This window comes from Mirounga leonina, unplaced genomic scaffold (genome assembly GCF_011800145.1).
Source record: "Mirounga leonina isolate KUSES-001 unplaced genomic scaffold, KU_Mleo_1.0 Mir_53, whole genome shotgun sequence".
In the NCBI taxonomy this organism is placed as follows: domain Eukaryota; kingdom Metazoa; phylum Chordata; class Mammalia; order Carnivora; family Phocidae; genus Mirounga; species Mirounga leonina.
This window is the reverse complement of record NW_023270807.1, coordinates 4,295,127-4,313,938: the sequence shown is the minus strand read 5'-3', so window position 1 is coordinate 4,313,938 and position 18,812 is coordinate 4,295,127. Positions and strand designations below refer to the sequence as shown.

At 43.5% G+C, this 18,812-nt stretch overlaps 1 protein-coding gene across 2 annotated transcripts in view; it reads right to left on the bottom strand.

Annotated features, from left to right (window-relative positions):
- TBC1D22B (TBC1 domain family member 22B) overlaps positions 1 to 18,812 on the bottom strand; it is a 73,872-nt gene that overhangs the window by 44,385 nt on the left and 10,675 nt on the right. For both annotated transcript variants that reach the window (XM_034991669.1, XM_034991668.1), the window contains exons 2-5: positions 13,106 to 13,162; positions 3,719 to 4,026; positions 1,326 to 1,505; positions 716 to 786 (exon numbers count right to left, since the gene is read on the bottom strand). In XM_034991669.1, the coding sequence (XP_034847560.1) occupies positions 716 to 786; positions 1,326 to 1,505; positions 3,719 to 4,026; positions 13,106 to 13,162 (616 nt within the window). The remainder of the gene's footprint in view (positions 1 to 715; positions 787 to 1,325; positions 1,506 to 3,718; positions 4,027 to 13,105; positions 13,163 to 18,812) is intronic.

Genomic DNA, 18,812 nt, shown 5'->3' with positions numbered 1-18,812 from the left:
TCTACTCTTCACTGCACCTGCCCTTCCTGGAAGTGGCCCAGGCACTGATAACACGGTTGCAGGACTGGGGAGCGGGGAGCATTCAGGAAGAGAGGCCCTTCCTCTCGCAGACATTTATGTACTACATCCCACGGCCAGTGCCTGGAGAGCGGGGACTGTGCTTTATTCATGGCCACCTATCCGTGCCCGGCAAACAGCAGGCCCTTAATCATTCCTGACTAGATGGATGAATGAATGTGACCAGCTCAGGAAATCCTAGTGTCCCTATCCCAGGGGCTGGCCCAGTGCTCTGTCCTTAGGGAAAGCAGGACTAGTGCAGGCTTCTGAGGGAGGCCCATTTCTCAGCCCTTCACGGCTGCAGAGTGGCTCTCCCCTGCTCTGGTTATTCCTACTGGAAAAGGAGGCAAGTCCAGGGAACGTGGGAGCTGGCCCAAACAAGTGCCGGGATCCCCATCTCACTACACTCTTTCTCCCTGGTGTTGAGAATGTGAGATTGTGACCACAGGGAAAAGCGGTGCTCCTCTATACATGTGTGAGTAAGCTTGCAAGAGTGTGTTTCTTCATGCACAGAAATAAGAGGACAGTCCCACAGATCTGCCGTACCCATTGGGACTGGAGAAGTCTATGCAGTAAGATGAACGTGTCCAGACTAACCTCATCAGGTAAGAAGGGCTGTGTGAGGCTCACGCTTCTCTACACAGTGGACAGAACTCACCGACAGGAGTCTCCAGGTTACAGGTCGAACCTCCCTGGGAACCCCTGGCCAGCTACACTTCCTCAGTTCATCTGCAAACAGATAACAGCTGTGTTGGATTAGCTCTTCCCACCAAGGCCCTAAGACGAACCTCAGCCAGCACTGCCTGATTCCTCCCACCGTTCAAGAAAGACCACCAGCACCAGCACCAGCAGCGGCTACCGACAAGCACAGGGAAGAAGCCCCGAACAGCAGCCCTGAGCAGCAGAGTGGCCAAGACACGGCTCGGCGGTGGTGATGCAGTCAGCTCGGAGAGCAGACGTAGAGGGGAAAAGGCAGACCAGTGAGTGTGGGTTTCAGTCAGAACTGCCTCGAAGTAGGGGAGACGGAAGCCAGAAGAGTTGCACTATGGTCTACGGGCCACAGAATCCAGTCCCACCTAATTTGGTCCCTAATTTCTAGTAACGTACTTCTGACTTAATACCAGCATGTCACTGCAATGGGCATCAGATCAGGTGATGCTGGAAAAGTAAAAGAAGGAAGAATAAAGAGCAATAGCTTCCAGGTCTCTCTGTGAGAATTCCAGTCACCAAGAGCTCCTACCTTGCCCAGGGGGCTCACGGGGACTCACCTAAGTCAGTGTTGTGGCTGGAGAGAAGCTGACGGAATTTTTCTAGGCGGGTTTTCTCCCGGACAGTCATCGGGGGCGCCCCAGACGCATTCTGGTCCGAGATGCGGGCAACCAGGGGGATGATGGGTCGGAGAGGGAGTGACTGCTGTTTGTGGAGCGGGTTCCTCAGGCATGTATCACCTGCGAGAGTGAAAAGGAGACCAGGCGGCGTGTGGAGCATGGCCTCGGAGGAGCCCCACGCTGGCTGCCCAGCACCAGCCCCGCCGCCAGAAGCGTGTCTGTGCCGCAGGCGGGGTGCCCGAAGGTGCCCGCTGAGGGGCGGCCGGTGACGCAAAGCCAGCTGCGCCCCACGCATCTGCCCGGAGGAAGGGCTGCATTGTGATCACATCCTCCCAAGGCGCCTTCCGTGCTCACAGAGACTCCGGATGCCGTAGCAACTCTGAGCACTTTTTTGGCCACTCCGGAGGGAAACCAAATGTTTCCATTCTACCCCAACTTAGAACGTTCCTTCATGCCTAATACTGAGTTTGGGGGCAGCAGAGCCTAAGGCAGCGTTTGCCTTCCCTTTCCACATCACAGAGCACGTGCGCAATGACGACACAGGAGAGCGTGTGTGATAAAAACAGGTGGCTGCTGGCCTGAGACCCCAGGCCCCACGCGGCAGCCCAAGGGCTGGAGGATCAAGAGCCACGGCACAATCCTGTTTGGGGAGGCTAAAGTTCCTCTGTGCTCCCACATTTCCCACCAAGAGGAACCAGCTTTTAATCCTGCTGGGATATGATTGAAATAACAACAGGAATACAGACTTGAGCAGAACCATACGTCTGGTTCTAGACATTTCTAACCTAGATGGTAGGCAGGAGAGAAGAGTGGTGACGGACTGACATTTACTGAGCTCTTACTATGTCTAAGACATCAGGCGGGTCACATTTACCTAGGATCTCTCATTTGATTCTTACAACATACGGTAGGGATTTGGTACTCCTTTACGGAGGACGAAACTGCAGCTCAGAGAGGTTAATGGTGATTTGCTAGTGAGACCTGAGATGTCACCTTAGGTCTATCTGCCTCCAAAACCCTTATTTATTTTACTACTCCAAAGAAAACTCAGTTTTAAATTCTGACTGTCCTTCCATAGCTGTTTCATATTCTTCAACTGTCTGGGCCTTAAAAACCAGTAGTCACAACAAGAATTAAATGATGAACACTCCGCAACCCGCACAACTAGAGGGCTGACGGAAACGCCTGCCACAGGGTATTCGGCTGGGGTGCCTTGTGACACGTGGGGCCTAGAGAGCGATGTGAACCTCTGATACCCAGATTCACGGATGATGCTCACAGAAGGGACCCTCATAAAGGGAATGTTCTGGACGGTCCTGGCTGCATAAGGGCAGCACCTTCATTAGAGGCTGTGGCGGGGGCCTCCCTCACAATGGGACCCTTGGAGACCCTCAGTCACAGCACACAGACACTTCCAAGAGCCTACAGCTATGGCCACTCCGTCCACCAACAGCGAATGCCCATGTGGGCATGGCCCTGAGTCCGTGATGGAAAGTGGCCGTGGAATAATTTTAAAGGCATTAGGGCCTAATTTCACGACCATGTGCTTATTCTGAAACTGGAGAAGTTGTTCCCTTAGAACGCAAGTCGGGACACACTCCAGGGCTCTGCCGTTCCTCCGCTTCCTTTTCACCCTTTCCCAGTCAGCTGTTCTAACTTTCACTGGAATGATGACACTTCCCTCTCCAGCTCAGAATAACTGGCTTCCATAAAACCCCTTAGAGCAACATTACATACAGCCATGGATGCTAAAAAGAGTACACTGACGGTCCCCAAACATCGGATAAAGCCACCATCACCTTGACCAATTGCTGAAAAAAAGAAACAGGAGGGGTGTCTCCTCCCACCCCTCCCACCTGATGGGCAGGGAGCTGCGACACAGGGCCTGCAGGCCCACGTTGCTCCATCCCTCGGGAGCAGGAAAAAGCCAGCCCGATGCTAGCGGGTGCTCCCCAGGGCTGAGGAGGCCAGCCAACAGTGCCAAACGTTTGTGGAATTCAGCCACCACCAGCTTTACATACGCCAGTCAATATTCTTAAACCTGACCACGTCTAAAGCAAAGTGAAGCAACCAAACTGCAAAAGTCTGGGAAAGGAAGAAGAGAATGGCAGGCAACGCTGGGCGTCAGGAACTGAAGCCCCAGAGAGCCATCAAGGTGGGAGGAGTAAGTACAGCCTATGACCCATCAGGTCACTGATGTGGTACGACAGGCTTGAGCTTTCACGTTTATCATCCAGTGAAAGATCTGAGTGATGCCCTAAAGAAAAACTGTGTATTTAGAATGCACTCTGCTGAAAAGGCTGAGGCTATAGAGGGGAACAGGATGGACTTACTGGAATTTCTGGACAGCTGAGCGTCACTGCTGGACTTTATGACCTTGTAGCTGGCAGGAACATCGGATGTTGTTGACTGGGAGCGTTCTGGTTTCACCCTCAGCTTGCTGTGGTTTTCCAGGACTTGGGCTGCGGTTGCCAGAGCAACTTTTGAGTTTAGAGTTTGGAAAGAAGGGGAGGAAAAGTCCTCTTCCTCATCATCACCAATGTCCCAAGCATCACTGGTATTCCGGGCAAACTCATGGAAACTGGAGGCCTTCTTACTCTTCAAAGGAACTGCGTTGACTTTGGACCGTTCTTTGATGAAGCTTTAATAAAGGAGACATTGTTACCAAGGAATGATCTGATACGTCTGACCACGTTCACTTGCTTAATATTACCAGTATGACAAATTACCTCATACACAGTCTTTACTTTTTCAAACAAAAAAACCCATTCATATCCATTCCTCATCTAGACACATCTGGACCAGCACTATGCTACAGATACAGATGTAGTAAAGATTGCAATGCACCCAAATATCCCATGTGCTCCTCTCTATTTCCAGCCCCCTTGTACTCAGGTGAGGCCAGATGACTAGTTCCAGCCAATGGTCTGAGGAGAGAAGTGAGGCTAATCACTGCCAAGCCAAAGCAGACAAGAAAGGTGTGAGTTCTCTCTATAAGCTTTCTTCTACCTTGGTAACTGGCGGGGAGCCAGAGGGTGGCACCTCCCTCACCTGGGAAACAGAGTGGCTGCGTGGAGCAGGGCCTGCCCCCCTCTCCCACTCAACTCAACTTTGGACATGTAGCATGAGCAAGGAAGAAACCTTTGTTGTGTCAATCCACTGAGATTCCAGAGCTAATCTCTTACGGCAACATAACCTATTCCTTAGAGTAGAACATAAAGCACTGGCAGAACCAGAGATAATTTTAGGTAGTCCATATGCAGCATTAAACACTGAGTTCCAGAATGAACGAGCTGTTCCTTTTCCATTCTGTTAAAGCCCTTCTGCTAGCCGAGAGGAGACGGTCTCATGTGGTGCTACTCAGTCTTTAAGACTATTTTTTAACAAAGAGAGGGCAGCCTCAGGATCAACACATTTACAAGCAACATCGGCTGGCTTAGAATTTTATTAATAAGATTGCTTTGGGGGCGCTTGGGTGGCTCAGTTGGTTAAGCGACTGCCTTTGACTCAGGTCATGATTCCGGAGTCCTGGGATCAGGGAGCCCTCTTCTCCCTCACCCTCCGCCTGCCGCTCCCCCTGCTGGTGCTCTCTCTCTCTCTGACAAATAAATAAAATCTAAAAAAAAAAAAAAGATTGTTTTGTTTCTCGCTGTATTTATTTTTTAAAGTTACTTTCCATTTTTGGCAAATGATAATTGGCTTTCTACTTTTAATTTATAGAAGTGACAGGTTTACTTTAAAATATAAATCTGGGGCGCCTGGCTGGCTCAGTTGGTGGGGCATGCGGCTCTTGATCTCAGGGTTGTTAGAGCCCCACATTAGGTGTAGCGATTACTTAAAAATAAAATACTTAAAAAAATAATAAAATATAAATCTAATTGAGTTTTTTAAAAAGTTCATTTTTTAAAATGCATTTGGTAAATAATAGTACAGACTGTGGCAAAAAACTGTAAAGATGGTACATGACTAAAGTCTGGGAAATACCAGATTAATTCACTGATGAAAGAGCCTAGTTCTAAGAGTCATGCAGACCATTCCTACTTTCCTGACTTTTTCCCTCTTTGTCTCCCCATTAACGTCTATGGGCCCTTATTCTGGATCCAGGGGACTATGTAGTTGGGACAGTCCTTCTTTTTTTTTTTTTTTTTTTTAAGGATTTATTTATTTATTTTAGAAACAGAGAAAGAGAGAGAGAGAGCACATGTGCACGCACACGTACACGTCAGAGGCAGAGGGAGACAGCATCTTAAGCAGACTCCATGCTGACCCAGAGCCTAACTTGGGGCTCTATCTCATGACCCTGAGATCATGACCTAAAACCAAGAGTTGGATGCTGGTTGGGACACTTCTAACTCAGTCTCGTCCAACACCCCTCGAACCCCAAACCTCATATAAATTTACACCCGGGGACTGGAATGCACTGGAGTAAAGACATCATTAAATGCCTGTTTCCTCCAGCAACATACAGTGACCCTAGCAGGGAAACAAGGCTCTGCCAGAAGAGCAGAAGTTCCCCCATTTCCAGGCGCTGTCTCTTCCTCTTGGGCAGAGGTGGGCGGTCTAATAACCCATCTCATCTCCCTAGAGGAGTCCAATGCTTATTCTGAGAGATAATGGTTATTAACATTGATGAATACAGTCTGACAACTCATACAGCTCATCACAACGTCCCTACTATTAGCATCAGAAAAGGAATAAGATTTCCTGAGGCGTTACTTTCAAACACTGGTCTCAGACAGAGTAAAGGAAGAAAAGACATCACACAAAATGTGTGATGAGAGAAAACCAGATTACAAGATGTAGCAGTTCAAATGTGTTGGAAACAAAATACCATTTCGCACCTGCTCAGTTAGCAAAGATCTAAAGGGTGTTTCTCAGTGTTGACCAAGATGCAGTGGGACCTCCATCTGATACTGTGGGGGGGGTGGTGGGGAGGGGGATGTAATACTGTACAGCCTTCTGGAAAACAATCTGGCAACATACATATCATAACCTCTGACCCTAACAGAATAACCAGAGGGTCAAAGAGGCTCTAAGGCAGTTTATCATGGTGTTACTTATTTTGGTTAAAAACTGAAAACAACATAAACATCTAGAAATTGGAAATGATGAAATAAATTACAGTTCAGCCACCAGACGAAATGTTATAATGCCAATGAAAAGCACATCTTACAGGCTATTTAATAACACTAGCAAATGATCTCAATAAAGTGAAAACTGGAACCAAAAAATATATTTTTATAATATCTGTATTAAAAAAAAAGCAGGGGCGCCTGGGTGGCTCAGTCGTTAAGCGTCTGCCTTCGGCTCAGGTCATGATCTCAGGGTCCTGGGATCCAGCCCCACAGTGGGCTCCCTGCTCTGCAGGGAACCTGCTTCTCCCTCTGTCTGCTGCTCCCCCTGCTTATGCGCTCTCTCTCTCTCTCTCTCTGTGTCAAATAAATAAATAAAATCTTTAAAAAAAAATAAAGTGAATAAATCTTTTAAAAAAAAGAACAAATAGGCAGATGTGTAAGATCTGTCATCAATAAAATACTGCATTGGAGTCCATGGTTATTGTTGTTTTCCTCTTTGAAGGCAATGTTTACCTCAAGATTGCACATGATGAACCCAACAGTGATATGGAGTGGGTTCACTACTGTTTTTTTCTGGTTGATGTTTCCTAAATACTCTTTTATTTTTATTTTTATTTATTTATAATTATTTTTTTTTTTTGAGAGAGAGAGAGAGAGCATATGTGTCTGTTGGGGGGGGGGGGGGGGGGGGGTTGGGAGAGGGGTGGAGAGAACTCAAGCAGACTCCCTGCTGAACATGGAGCCCGTCACAGGGCTTGATCTCACAACCCCAAGATCATGACCTGAGCCAAAATCAAGAGTCAGATGCCTAACTGACTGAGCCACCCATGTGCCCACCCCCCTTTTTAAGTAGGCTCCACACCCAACATGGGGCTTGAATTCACGACCCTGAGATCAAGAGTTGCATGCTCTACTGACTGAGCCAGCCAGGTGTCCATCCTAAATACTCTCTTGATATTTTGAGGATTTTTAAAAAATAAGCCATCAAATCAAGAAGCTGAATTTTAACTCTGGTGAAAGAATCGGCTGGATGCTGAATTAACACTGGCTGAAGCACATGCACACCCTGGAGTGGATTAAAACACTATACCAAGAGACGGGCCGTGCTGAGCATCAGGCTCTAACTGACACTGAGCTTTCTATATAAATGAAGGAGGTAAATCATCTGAGTGGTGGGTACATGAGGGTTTGTTACATTTTTCTTTACACCTTTTTATGCATTTTAAGTATTTCATTGTATTTTTTGAAGCAGATAAAGATTCAGTGTAAGTCAACTATTGAGATTAAGAATTGGAATTTCCTCAGATGAAGACTTTTGCAAATAGAAATTGGAAGGACATATTCCAACACAGTAAGAGCAAAGAAGGGAGGAAAGAATGTCATTCCCTTCAACAGAAAAACAGACAGTCAAAGCAGACCATTTTGAGGCTGCTAGAAATCATTTTAGGGATACCTATTCCACAAAGCCCAAAACTCAACCAACCAGTTAAAAAAGTCAGCTCTGTTCTTAGGAAAGAGGCCTTCATGGAGGAGGGGGTTCATACCCCTAAAGGGGTAGGAGTCTGAGGACAGAAGGTTGGTGAGAACCACTCACAGAACCAAAGAGGCATGTCAGAGTGAAAAGGTACCTGGGTTGCCACTGAGAGAAAGCAGTAAAATCTACAGACCAGCAACAATGGGGGGAAGATTTAAAGCTGAAGCGTTTCCATGTTTATTCATTCTGTTCTCTCCAGAGGAGATAATATAAATTTACACATACCCAAAAGTTAACATGGATTGGCTATTTACTGGGTGCCAGGTTCTGTGCTGCTATATACACCCATTTTCTGATTAATGCTCATTCATAAGGCTATGAGGTACTATTATCATCATCATTATTATTTCCATTTGCAGATAAGGAAATTGAGGCTTACTGAGGTTATGAGCAGGCAGCAAAGTCTGGGCTCAAACCTAGGTCTACCTGACCTGAGAGCCTGCATACACTCTTTTTAACTAATCTACCTAGAAAAAGAGGTCTAGTAAGATCCGTGGCCTGGGTAGAGTTGTTGCCAAGTGAACCGAGCATGTGACACCACAGCTTTAATTTCCCAACTGTGCACAGCTGGGAGCCCCAGCGTTCTCACCTTGTAGCAATCACTTCTTGTCTACACGAACAGGCTGTGTATGTTGGTGGCCAGAATGGGAAGAAGCCACATCCAGGAATACAGTCATTGGAGAAGTCTCTCTCTTCCCTTTTGACATCAGCAGTCACAGTCAAAAAACCAATCCAGGTAATCCTAGCTGGGGGTACCTCTGGATTATAGGCTGCCTCATTTTTTTTTTTTTAAGATTTTATTTATTTATTCATGAGAGACAGAGAGAGAGAGGCAGAGGGAGAAGCAGGCTCCCAAGGAGCAGAGAGCCCGATGCGGGACTCGATCCCAGGACCCTGGGATCATGACCTGAGCTGAAGGCAGTCGCTTAACCAACTGAGCCACCCAGGCGCCCCAAGGCTGCCTCATTTTAACATGGTCCCAACTAATTAATAACCAACCCAAGGCATCCTAATACAGTGTGGCTCGAAGTTTAGCCAAGATTGTTTGAACAGATCTACATCAAACTCACAACCAGGCTGGCCTCTCACAGAGACCTTCATCACACCTCCTTGCAACTAAATGCCAAATTATCATTTAAAAAGCACTTTTGAGGGTGCCTGGCTGGCTCAGTCAGTGGAGTGTGCAACTCCTGATCTTGGGGACATAAGCTTAAGCCCCGTGTTGGGTGTAGACATTACATAAAGATAAAATCTAAAAAAAATTAACAATTAAAAATAAAAGGCACTTTGGCAAAGACCTCATTTAATCCTCACAACAACTCTGACATGAGTCTTATTATTTCTCTTTTATGGATGAAGGAACTAAGGCTCAGAGAGGTCAAGTAATTTGCCCTAGACCATGGAGCTAGAAAGTGATGAAGAAAAAGAGACTCAAGAAGTGCACAAAACGTAATAAAAAATAAACGGCACATCTGAGAGAAACTTAGTTGTTTGGTGAATGGTAACTTGTTAAATGGGGAACACAAACCCCAAAGGATATTTTGAATGATTTTTTTTTTTAAAGATTTTATTGATTTATTTGACAGAGAGAAACAAAGTGAGAGAGGGAACACAAGCAGGGGGAGTGGGAGAGGGAGAAGCAGGCTTCCCGCTGAGCAGGGAGCCCGACGCGGGGCTCGATCCCAGGACCCTGGGATCATGACCTGAGCTGCAGGCAGACGCTTAACGACTGAGCCACCCAGGCGCCCCTCAAAGGATATTTTGAACAAGAGTGGTTGCAGGCTCTGCTGGTTAGGAAACAAAGGATTGATCACTCTGTAATTTGATGGATATGACACTGTTTTGCTGATAGGGCTGCTTACTTAATAGAAACAGGACACGAATTTATTTAGAAAAATAACGTCTGACACTGGTAAGGGGCAGGAAGCAAGTGGGGGCATTCAGTAACGTTCAAATAAACCCAGTCATCACAATAACCAGGGTGGCTTCCTGTGAACTAGCTTTGCAACCCGGAACTAGGACCTATCATATTTTAGTATCAACTCAGAAAATAATAAATTTAGAAGCTTGTCATACCATCCAGTGGCCAATGGGGCCACTCTGCAGTAAGACTAGTTTTATCTGAGCTGTAAAAATTATTGCAGGCAATATTATCATTAATGGTAATAATTTGGCAAATTGAAGTCACTATATCCAGACAGGGAACGGTGTACTCTGCTCATGCAGTTTAGATGATTGAAGACCCAGCGTAAAGGCTTCTGCTGTGATGGGGATTAACCACGCAGTAACTAATGGCAGTCTGAAGTGGAACGATAATCATGTAGCGGAGAAAGTAATAAAAATGTCCCAACAAAGGTACTAAAATAAGGGCAATAAATGTTTTATAGTAACAATCTGGAATTGTGAAATGGTCCGTGCAGACCTAGATGCTGTTCCATGTTGCAGAGTACTAATAACAGACCTCCATGTGCATGTAAAGGGGAAGCAATTTATTCAGTGACAATTATATTCCTCCCAAATCACAGAGCTAAGTGATTACTTCTATTGGAAGTATGATTGCAACTCTGCTGAATGATCAGAGAGAACATTCGTGGTTTTATATAACTAATAGGTGGGAAAACAAAAGTGGATAAAATGTGTCTTGATAGTCTGGGGTATGGCAATATTCCTCAAGACCTGTCCTTAATAGAGAATCAGGGAAAACTCACTCAGTAACGGATGCAGACAAGGTGTGGTGAGTCTGACATGAACATAAAACAAGACAGCACACTCTGCTGCCTTATGTGTGGGTGGGTGGACTGATTTCTAGGTTAGCTCTGTTTTTATCAAAGGCCATTATAAAATACACTGGAATGGACCTACTACCAATCAACAAATCCTGGACATGAACAGAACTGGCTACAAGGAACAGAATACTCAACTACGATGCTTAAATTGTCAAGACCATGATGTCAAGGCACTTGGGCAGGTGTCTCTGTAGGTCTCTTGGCCTTTCCCTCACGTTACAAGGTAGCTGCTAAAGCTTCCAGCATCTCATTTTCCCACTACCACATTCAAAAGCAGGAAACGTGAGTGGAGACAAAAAGAGGCTCTCTTCACAAAATGATCTCTCTGGTCGAACCAGAAAATCTTTCCCAGTACCTTCCTTCAGGAGACTTTTACATCTCACTGGCCAGAACCAATGAGATAAGCCCACAGTAGGCCAGTCACTGAGATTACCAAGAAATTATTATAAAAGGCTTAAACTAATACGGATACCTGCTCTAAGTACATTTCACCGGCTCAAAAGCTGAATAAAATTATGGTTCTTGAGCAAGCAGCAGCAGGGGCAGGGAAGACTGTTGAGGAGTGCCTGCTACGCTGGCCAACAGACCAGATAGTCTCTTATTGGTAAAACCAAGAAACAGAATGCATTTACTTAATGGGAATGTCACAGAAAACATGCTCCCCCTGCCCCCCAAAGAAGAGCAAGGTACGAACTAAGAAGCACTGAAGTAAAGCCCACTGACTAAGTAAATGCAGTGATCTCACTCTTCCATTCCATAAATGTTTACCCAGTGCCTACTGGGTGCCACATGCTGTTCCAGGGACTAAGGGCACAGTGGTGAATAAAACAAAGTCCCTGCCCTCAAAGAGCTTATACTCTAGTGGTTTCTGATATAAAACCCGTGCATTACAGAAAAGAACAGGAGTCACACTTCCACAGTCATTCAGAAGCCCATACCTTCCACATACTGGCCAAACTGCAAAAAGAATGAGTTTGGGGGGCAACCGGGTGGCTCAGTCATTAAGGGTCTGCCTTCAGCTCAGGTCATGATACCAGGGTCCGGGGATCGAGTCCCACATCGGACTCCCTGCTCAGCCTCTCCCTCTGCCCCTTCCCCCTACCACTCGTGTTCTCTCTCTCAAATTAAATCTTTAAAAAAAAAAAAAAATGAGTTGATAGAATTACAGAAAGTTCACCACATATTCAGCTAAGTTACTTTTTTTTTTTTTAAGGATTTTATTTATGTATTTGACAGAGAGATAGAGAGCACAAGTAGGCAGAGCGGCAGGCAGAGGGAGAGGGAGAAGCAGGCTTCCCACTGAGCAGGGAGCCCGAAGTGGGACTCAATCCCAGGACCCTGGGATCATGACCTGAGCTTAAGGCAGATGCTTAACCCACTGGGATGCCTGGCCCTGCTTTTTTAAATATTAAAATTCTGATAATGTACATCTGACGGAGCATTTTTGTAGGTATTCAAAATATTTTAATATACATTATCTTTACTCCCTCCTTGACTGTGAAGGGAGGAAGGGTAGATATTATTACACAGGCCCCAAAAGGATGAAAACCTAGGCCTCCCGTACCTCTTAAATCATTCAGCTTTCACTACAAACTACAGCTTTCCTAGAAATAAGTCTCTAAGATTAGCATACCCAGAGACAGAACCCAAAGTTCTTAGAAAATCTCAGAGGACACATCTCATTTAAATTCACTGTGGCTGAATGATGGCCCATGAGAGAAAGGAGTGATAAAGTGATAATTTGGGGTATGAATACACACCCACACATCTCGGATTTAACCAGCATTTCTATTGTGTTTGAAAATAATTTATTAGAATTTTACTAGAGAAAATAACCTCCAGGGAGCTTTTAACTCTACTGTCTGGCTGGATTTCTTTAAGGGTGTCAGAGAAAAAGAGAACCTGAAGAATGCCAGACCTACAGTTATATTCTATTTGCCCTCATTCTCATAAAACATAAGTAAGGAAAAGGTAGCAGACCTGTATATGTTCAGAAGCAATGAACCCCAGAAACCAGAGGAAGGTCATCAATCGTCCAATTTGGGGACCATATTTAATCAATAAAGATCCTTCCACCACAACACAGTCCAACACCAAACCCTGCATAAACCAGCTTCTGATGTAGGAAAACCAAAATCTCTGATGTGAGTTAGTTTCCCACTTAGTAATAGACTGTTTAGAGGTAAGAAGATTGCTTATCTTCTGATCCAAAATAGAGGAGGGAAGAAGCTAGAAAAGATCAAAGTAGAAACTGTCATTTCAACAAAGTAGGGGAATGTTCATTAAAAGAAGTACATGCATGAATGGAAAAATATCTTGGCTTACTTTTTGGTGAGTCGAGGGTCCAGAGGAGGGTGTTGTGCTCCATACACAGGCTGGATGCTAAAAGCAAGAAAAAAGAAAAAGCAGCAAGTTGTCAGGAAGCTAAACATGTTGGGTAAGTACCATCTGCATTACAAAATCAGAAGGGACTTTGAGAAACAGGTTACCTCCAAGAACAACTATATCCATACCAAAGGATAGCAACCTGCTCTTTATTTTTTTTTTTTTTTTAAGATTTTATTTATGTGACAGAGAGAGAGATAGTGAGAGCAGGAACACAAGCAGGGGGAGTGGGAGAGGGAGAAGCAGGCTTCCCGCTGAGCAAGGAGCCTGATGCAGGGCTCGATCCCAGGACCCTGGAATCATGACCTGAGCCGAAGGCAGAGGCTTAACCAACTGAGCCACCCAGGCGCCCCACAACCTGCTCTTTAAAAAAAAAAAAGAAGAAGAAGGTTCACCCAGCTGGCTCGGTCGGTAAAGCGTGCAACTCTTGATCTCAGGGTCGTGAATTCGAGCCCCACATTGGGTGCACAGATTGCTTAAATAAATAAACTTAAAAAATAATTAAAAACGAATCAATAAAGTCTCTGGAGAATGTTCATCTTCCACTGGGGTTTCAGCACCCTACATACCTGACTGTTGGAAGTCCTATCTGTAAAGAAGGCAGTGTGGAAAGATAACAGGCTTTGGAGCTAGAGAGAGCACAGTTTGAATGCCAATTCTGGCATCCACCATCTCTGTAACCTGGCACTGAATTACATGACCACTTTGACCCTGTCTTCTCATCTGTAAAATGGGAGCATCACCTACCCCAAAGGATCACTTGGACTAAAAGACAGCGAAGCAACAGCAGATATCAAGGGAAGGGTGACCCAAGTGACTCCGACTCATGGCTGGTGGGGGTATTAAGTGATACAACTCACTTCCAAAAACAGTTTGGCCATATCCAGGAAGAAATAAATATGCATGCCCTAAGGCCCAGTATTTTCATTCTCAAATCTTTTTTTTTTTTTTTGATGGGCAGCAAAACAAGGTTTATTGAATGATGGTAAAGTGATAGTACAAAGCTCTTGAAGAGGGAGGGGACCCGAGAGGGTTGCCCTCAAATCTGTAGCTTAAGAGAAATACGTATGTGTGTCACGAGAAATATACAAAACTATTTATAGCATTATAGTTCCTTTTAGCATAAAACTAGAAATAACCCAAGTGTCCAACAGAAAATAAACTGTGATATGTTCATATCATAGAATATTATACAGCAACGTAAACATACGAAGTAGGGCTGCAAGTAACAATGTGCGTGAATCTTCCAAATGTTATGTTGAGCAAAACAAGCAAATAATACAAGAGTAAATACTGTATGATTCTACTTATATACACTTCAAAAACTGGCAAAAAGGATTTATATCATCTAGGGATGCAGCCATAGTAGAAACATCATAAGCAAGGAAGAATTAACATAAAAGGACGTGGTTATTTTGGAAGGAAGGAGAGAGGTGTGACTAAAAACAGACACAAGGAGGCTTCTGAGGTGCTCACTTCTAGGGGGTTCACTTTGTGATATTCTTCAAGTTATCATACCACATAGTTGTTTCATGTAATAGGTCACAATAAAAAAAAAAAAAAGAAGAGTGACTATCCAGCCGAACTGTTGTTCAAATACAAAGGTGACAGAAAAACATGTTGCAACATGTAAGAACTCAGGAAATATGGTTTCCCTGACTCCTTCCTGAAGAAATTACGAGAAGAAAAACTTAATGAACAATGAGCTAAATGGAGAAACTACAACTAAAGGAGTGGTGCAGAGCATTTAATGGATTTAGTCTGATGACTAACTCCTAAATTTGAGGTGTTATGGTTAGAGAAGAGAATGTAAAAACAATGTAATTGGCAAAGGTTAAAATGGGACAGAGACAGAGTGAATAAGTATATTGATTTTCTCGTCTTTCACTGATAAAGCTTAAAAGAGGGTTCTAGAGGGGAGAGGAGTGGGGGGATGGGTTAGCCTGGTGATGGGTATTAAAGAGGGCACGTATTGAATGGAGCACTGGGTGCAAACAATGAATCATGGAACACTACATCAAAAAAAAAAAAAAGATACTTAAAGCTGATAGCTCAAGGGAGGTGGGTTGGGGGGATGGGGCAACTGGGTGATGGGCATGAAGGAGGGCACGTGAAGTAATGAGCGCTGGGTTTCATATGCAACTGATGAATCACTGAATTCTACCTCTGAAGCTAATAATACACTATATGTCAATTAAACTGAATTTAAATAAAAACATTTTTTAAAAGCTGATCTCTCGAGTAATAGAGGCATAAGAATGTTTTAGGATATAAGATAAAACTAAAAAATAATATAATCAACTAAAAGCAGGTAAGGAAAGGGCAGGAAATATAACTACTAATTCCATCACTGATCATGGTAAGCAGTCAATAGATGTCTCAAGAAATATGGTATAAAATTATACTTACAAATGTAATCACTAGAATAAAATAAAAATAAAAAGAACAAACTTCCCCAATTATCAGAATAGACACATGAACACCCAACTCCCAAAGCAAGTACAGTCCTTACAGTGAAAGATTTTTCTTTTAAAGAAAACATTAAAAACAGAACTAGAATCAAATATACAGTCATTCCAATAAATCTAAAAGGGCTGAACTTGCCTATTAAAAGAAAAAGGATTGTTACTAAGAGGGGACTGGTTAATTACGGTACATCTGTTAAAAAGAATGAGGCCATTCTATACCCACTGACATGAAACAAACTCTAAAAAAACATTAATAAAAGATGCAGAACTGTATGCATAACATGTCATCATTTTTGTGGAAAACCTTTAAGATAAAACATATTCTCCTACTTACACACGCTTAGAGTATCTCTGAGAGAATACACAAGACACCAATAGCAAGGGTTTGTTAGAGGAACTGGAGGACTGGAGGACCCAGCATCAGAGAGACTGCTTTTTTGTGCCTTACGAACTTTTCTGTGCCCTTCCGAATTAGTATCATGTACATGAACCACCTTTTTAAGAAATAAATTAAGTGATCTTAAGTGGGTTGGGAGGTTTAAACGAGACAATGTGTAAAAAGCCCTTTAGCACAATTCCTGGCAGGTAGTAATAGTAGCAGGTAATGAGGTAAATTTGCAAACATCAGAATGCTACCTGGCACACACTCAGTGTCCAAGATGTGTTGGCTTTCTTCCTCCCTCCCATTTGGTAATTTATTCCTTACCCAACACTTAGGAAGTGGAACAAGGTTATCAAGTACTTTGTTCGACGTAACAGATGTGATCCTGAAGTTGCTTTTAAATAAAAATGCAGCCAATTCAATCATTTTCACATTGATTTCTACTAAGATTCCAGAGAGAATGTTCTTATGTACAATCTTTATGGATATAACTCTGACCTTTTTAGCAATTAAGAATCTCTAACTCCCCAAACTTTTCTAAAAGGTTATTCAATAATTTGTAAACAAACCATTACATATACTACAGAGATACAAATAATACAACTTTAACACGTTTACAGAGTTTACTGAGTTTCGTAGGCAGAGGAAAAGGAGAAAGAAAATAAGAGGGATCAAAGAATAATGGGAGAGTATGATTTACAGAGAGAAAGCTGAAACAAAACAAAGATGAAAACACAAACAAACAAAACAAAAGGCATAGATCAGTGGAACAGAACAGAAAACCCAGAAATAAACCCACAACAATTCTATGGTCAATTAATCTTTGACAAAGCAGGAAAGAATATCCAATGGGAAAAGGACAGTCTCCTCAGCAAATGGTGTTGGGAAAACCAGATGGCAACGTGCAAAAGAAAGAAACTAGACCACTTTCTCACACCATACACAAAAATAAATCCCAAATGGATTAAAGACCTAAATGTGAGACCTGAAACCATAAAAATCCAAGAATAGAACACAGAACTCTGACATTGGCTGTAGCAACTTCTTTCTAGATATGTCCCCTGAGACAAGGGAAACAAAAGCAAAAATACATTATTGGGACTTCATCACAATTAAAAGGTTCTGCACAGGGAGGGAAACAATCAACAAAACTAAAGGCAACCTATGGGATGGGAGAAGATATTTGCAAATGACATATCTGATAAAGGGTTAGTATCTAAAATATATAAAGAACTTCTACAACTTAACACCCCAAAACCAAATAATCCAATTTAAAAATGGTCGGAACACATGAACAGACATTTCTCCAAAGAAGACATACAGATGGCCAACAGACACATGAAAAGATGCCCAACATCACTGATCATTAGGGAAATGCAAATCAAAACTACAATGAGATATCACCTCATACCTGTCAGAATGACTAAAATCAACAACACAAGGGGCACTTGGGTGGCTCAGTCAGTTGAGCGTCTAACTTTTGGTTTTAGCTCAGGTCATGATCTCAGGGTCCTGGGATTGAGCCTTGCATCAGGCTCCATGCTCAGTGTGAAGTCTGTTTGAGATTCTCTCTCCCTCTCCCTCTGCTCCTCCCACTCAAATAAATAAATAAATCTTTAAAAAAATAATAAAATGAGGGCGCCTGGGTGGCTCAGTCGTTGGGCGTCTGCCTTCGGCTCGGGTCGTGATCCCAGGGTCCTGGGATCGAGCCCCACATCGGGCTCCCTGCTCCGCGGCGAAGCCTGCTTCTCCCCTCCTTCTCCCCCTGCTTGTGTTCCCTCCCTCGCTATGTCTCTCTCTGTCAAATAAATAAATAAAATCTTTAAAATAATAATAATAATAATAATAATAAAATGAAATAAAATCAACAACACAAGAAACAACAGATGTTGAGGATGTGGAGAAGAAGGAATACTGGTGCACTGTTGATGGGAATGCAAACTGGTGCAACCACTGGAAAAGAGTTTGGAGGTTCCTCAGAAAGTTAATAGGGGCACCTGGCTGGCTCAGTTGGAAGAGCATGTGACTCTTGATCTTGGGGTTGTGAGTTCAAGCCCCATGTTGGGCATAGAGATTACTAAAAACAATAAATAAAAACTTCTGTAAAAAAGTTAAAAATAGAGGGTGCCTGGGTGGCTCAGTTGGTTAAGCGACTGCCTTCGGCTCAGGTCATGATCCTGGAGTCCCAGGATCGAGTCCCGCATCGGGCTCCCTGCTCGGCAGGGAGTCTGCTTCTCCCTCTGACCCTCCCCCCTCTCATGTGCTCTCTCTCTCTCTCATTCTCTCTCTCTCTCTCTCAAATAAATAAATAAAATCTTAAAAAAAAAAAAGTTAAAAATAGAACTACCCTATGATCCAGCAATCAACACCACTGGGTATTTACCCAAAGAATACAAAAACACTAATTCAAAGAGATACATGCACCTCTATTTTTTCAGCAGCATTATTTATAATAGTCAAGATATGGAAGCAACCCAAGTACCATCAGTTGATGAATGGATAAAGAAGATGTGGTACATATATACCATGGATTATTATTTAGCCATAAAAAAGAATGAAATCTTGCCATTTGCAACCACGTGGATGGAGCTAGAGAGTATAATGCTAAGCAAAATAAGTCAGTCCAAGAGAGACAAATACCATATGATTTCACTCATACGTAGAATTTCACAAACAAAACAAACGAGCAAACGGGGAAAAAGAGAGAGAGACAAACCAAAACACAGATTCTTAATTATACAGAACTGATGGTTACCAGAAGGGAGGGGGGAAGGGGGGGATGAGTTAAATAGATGAT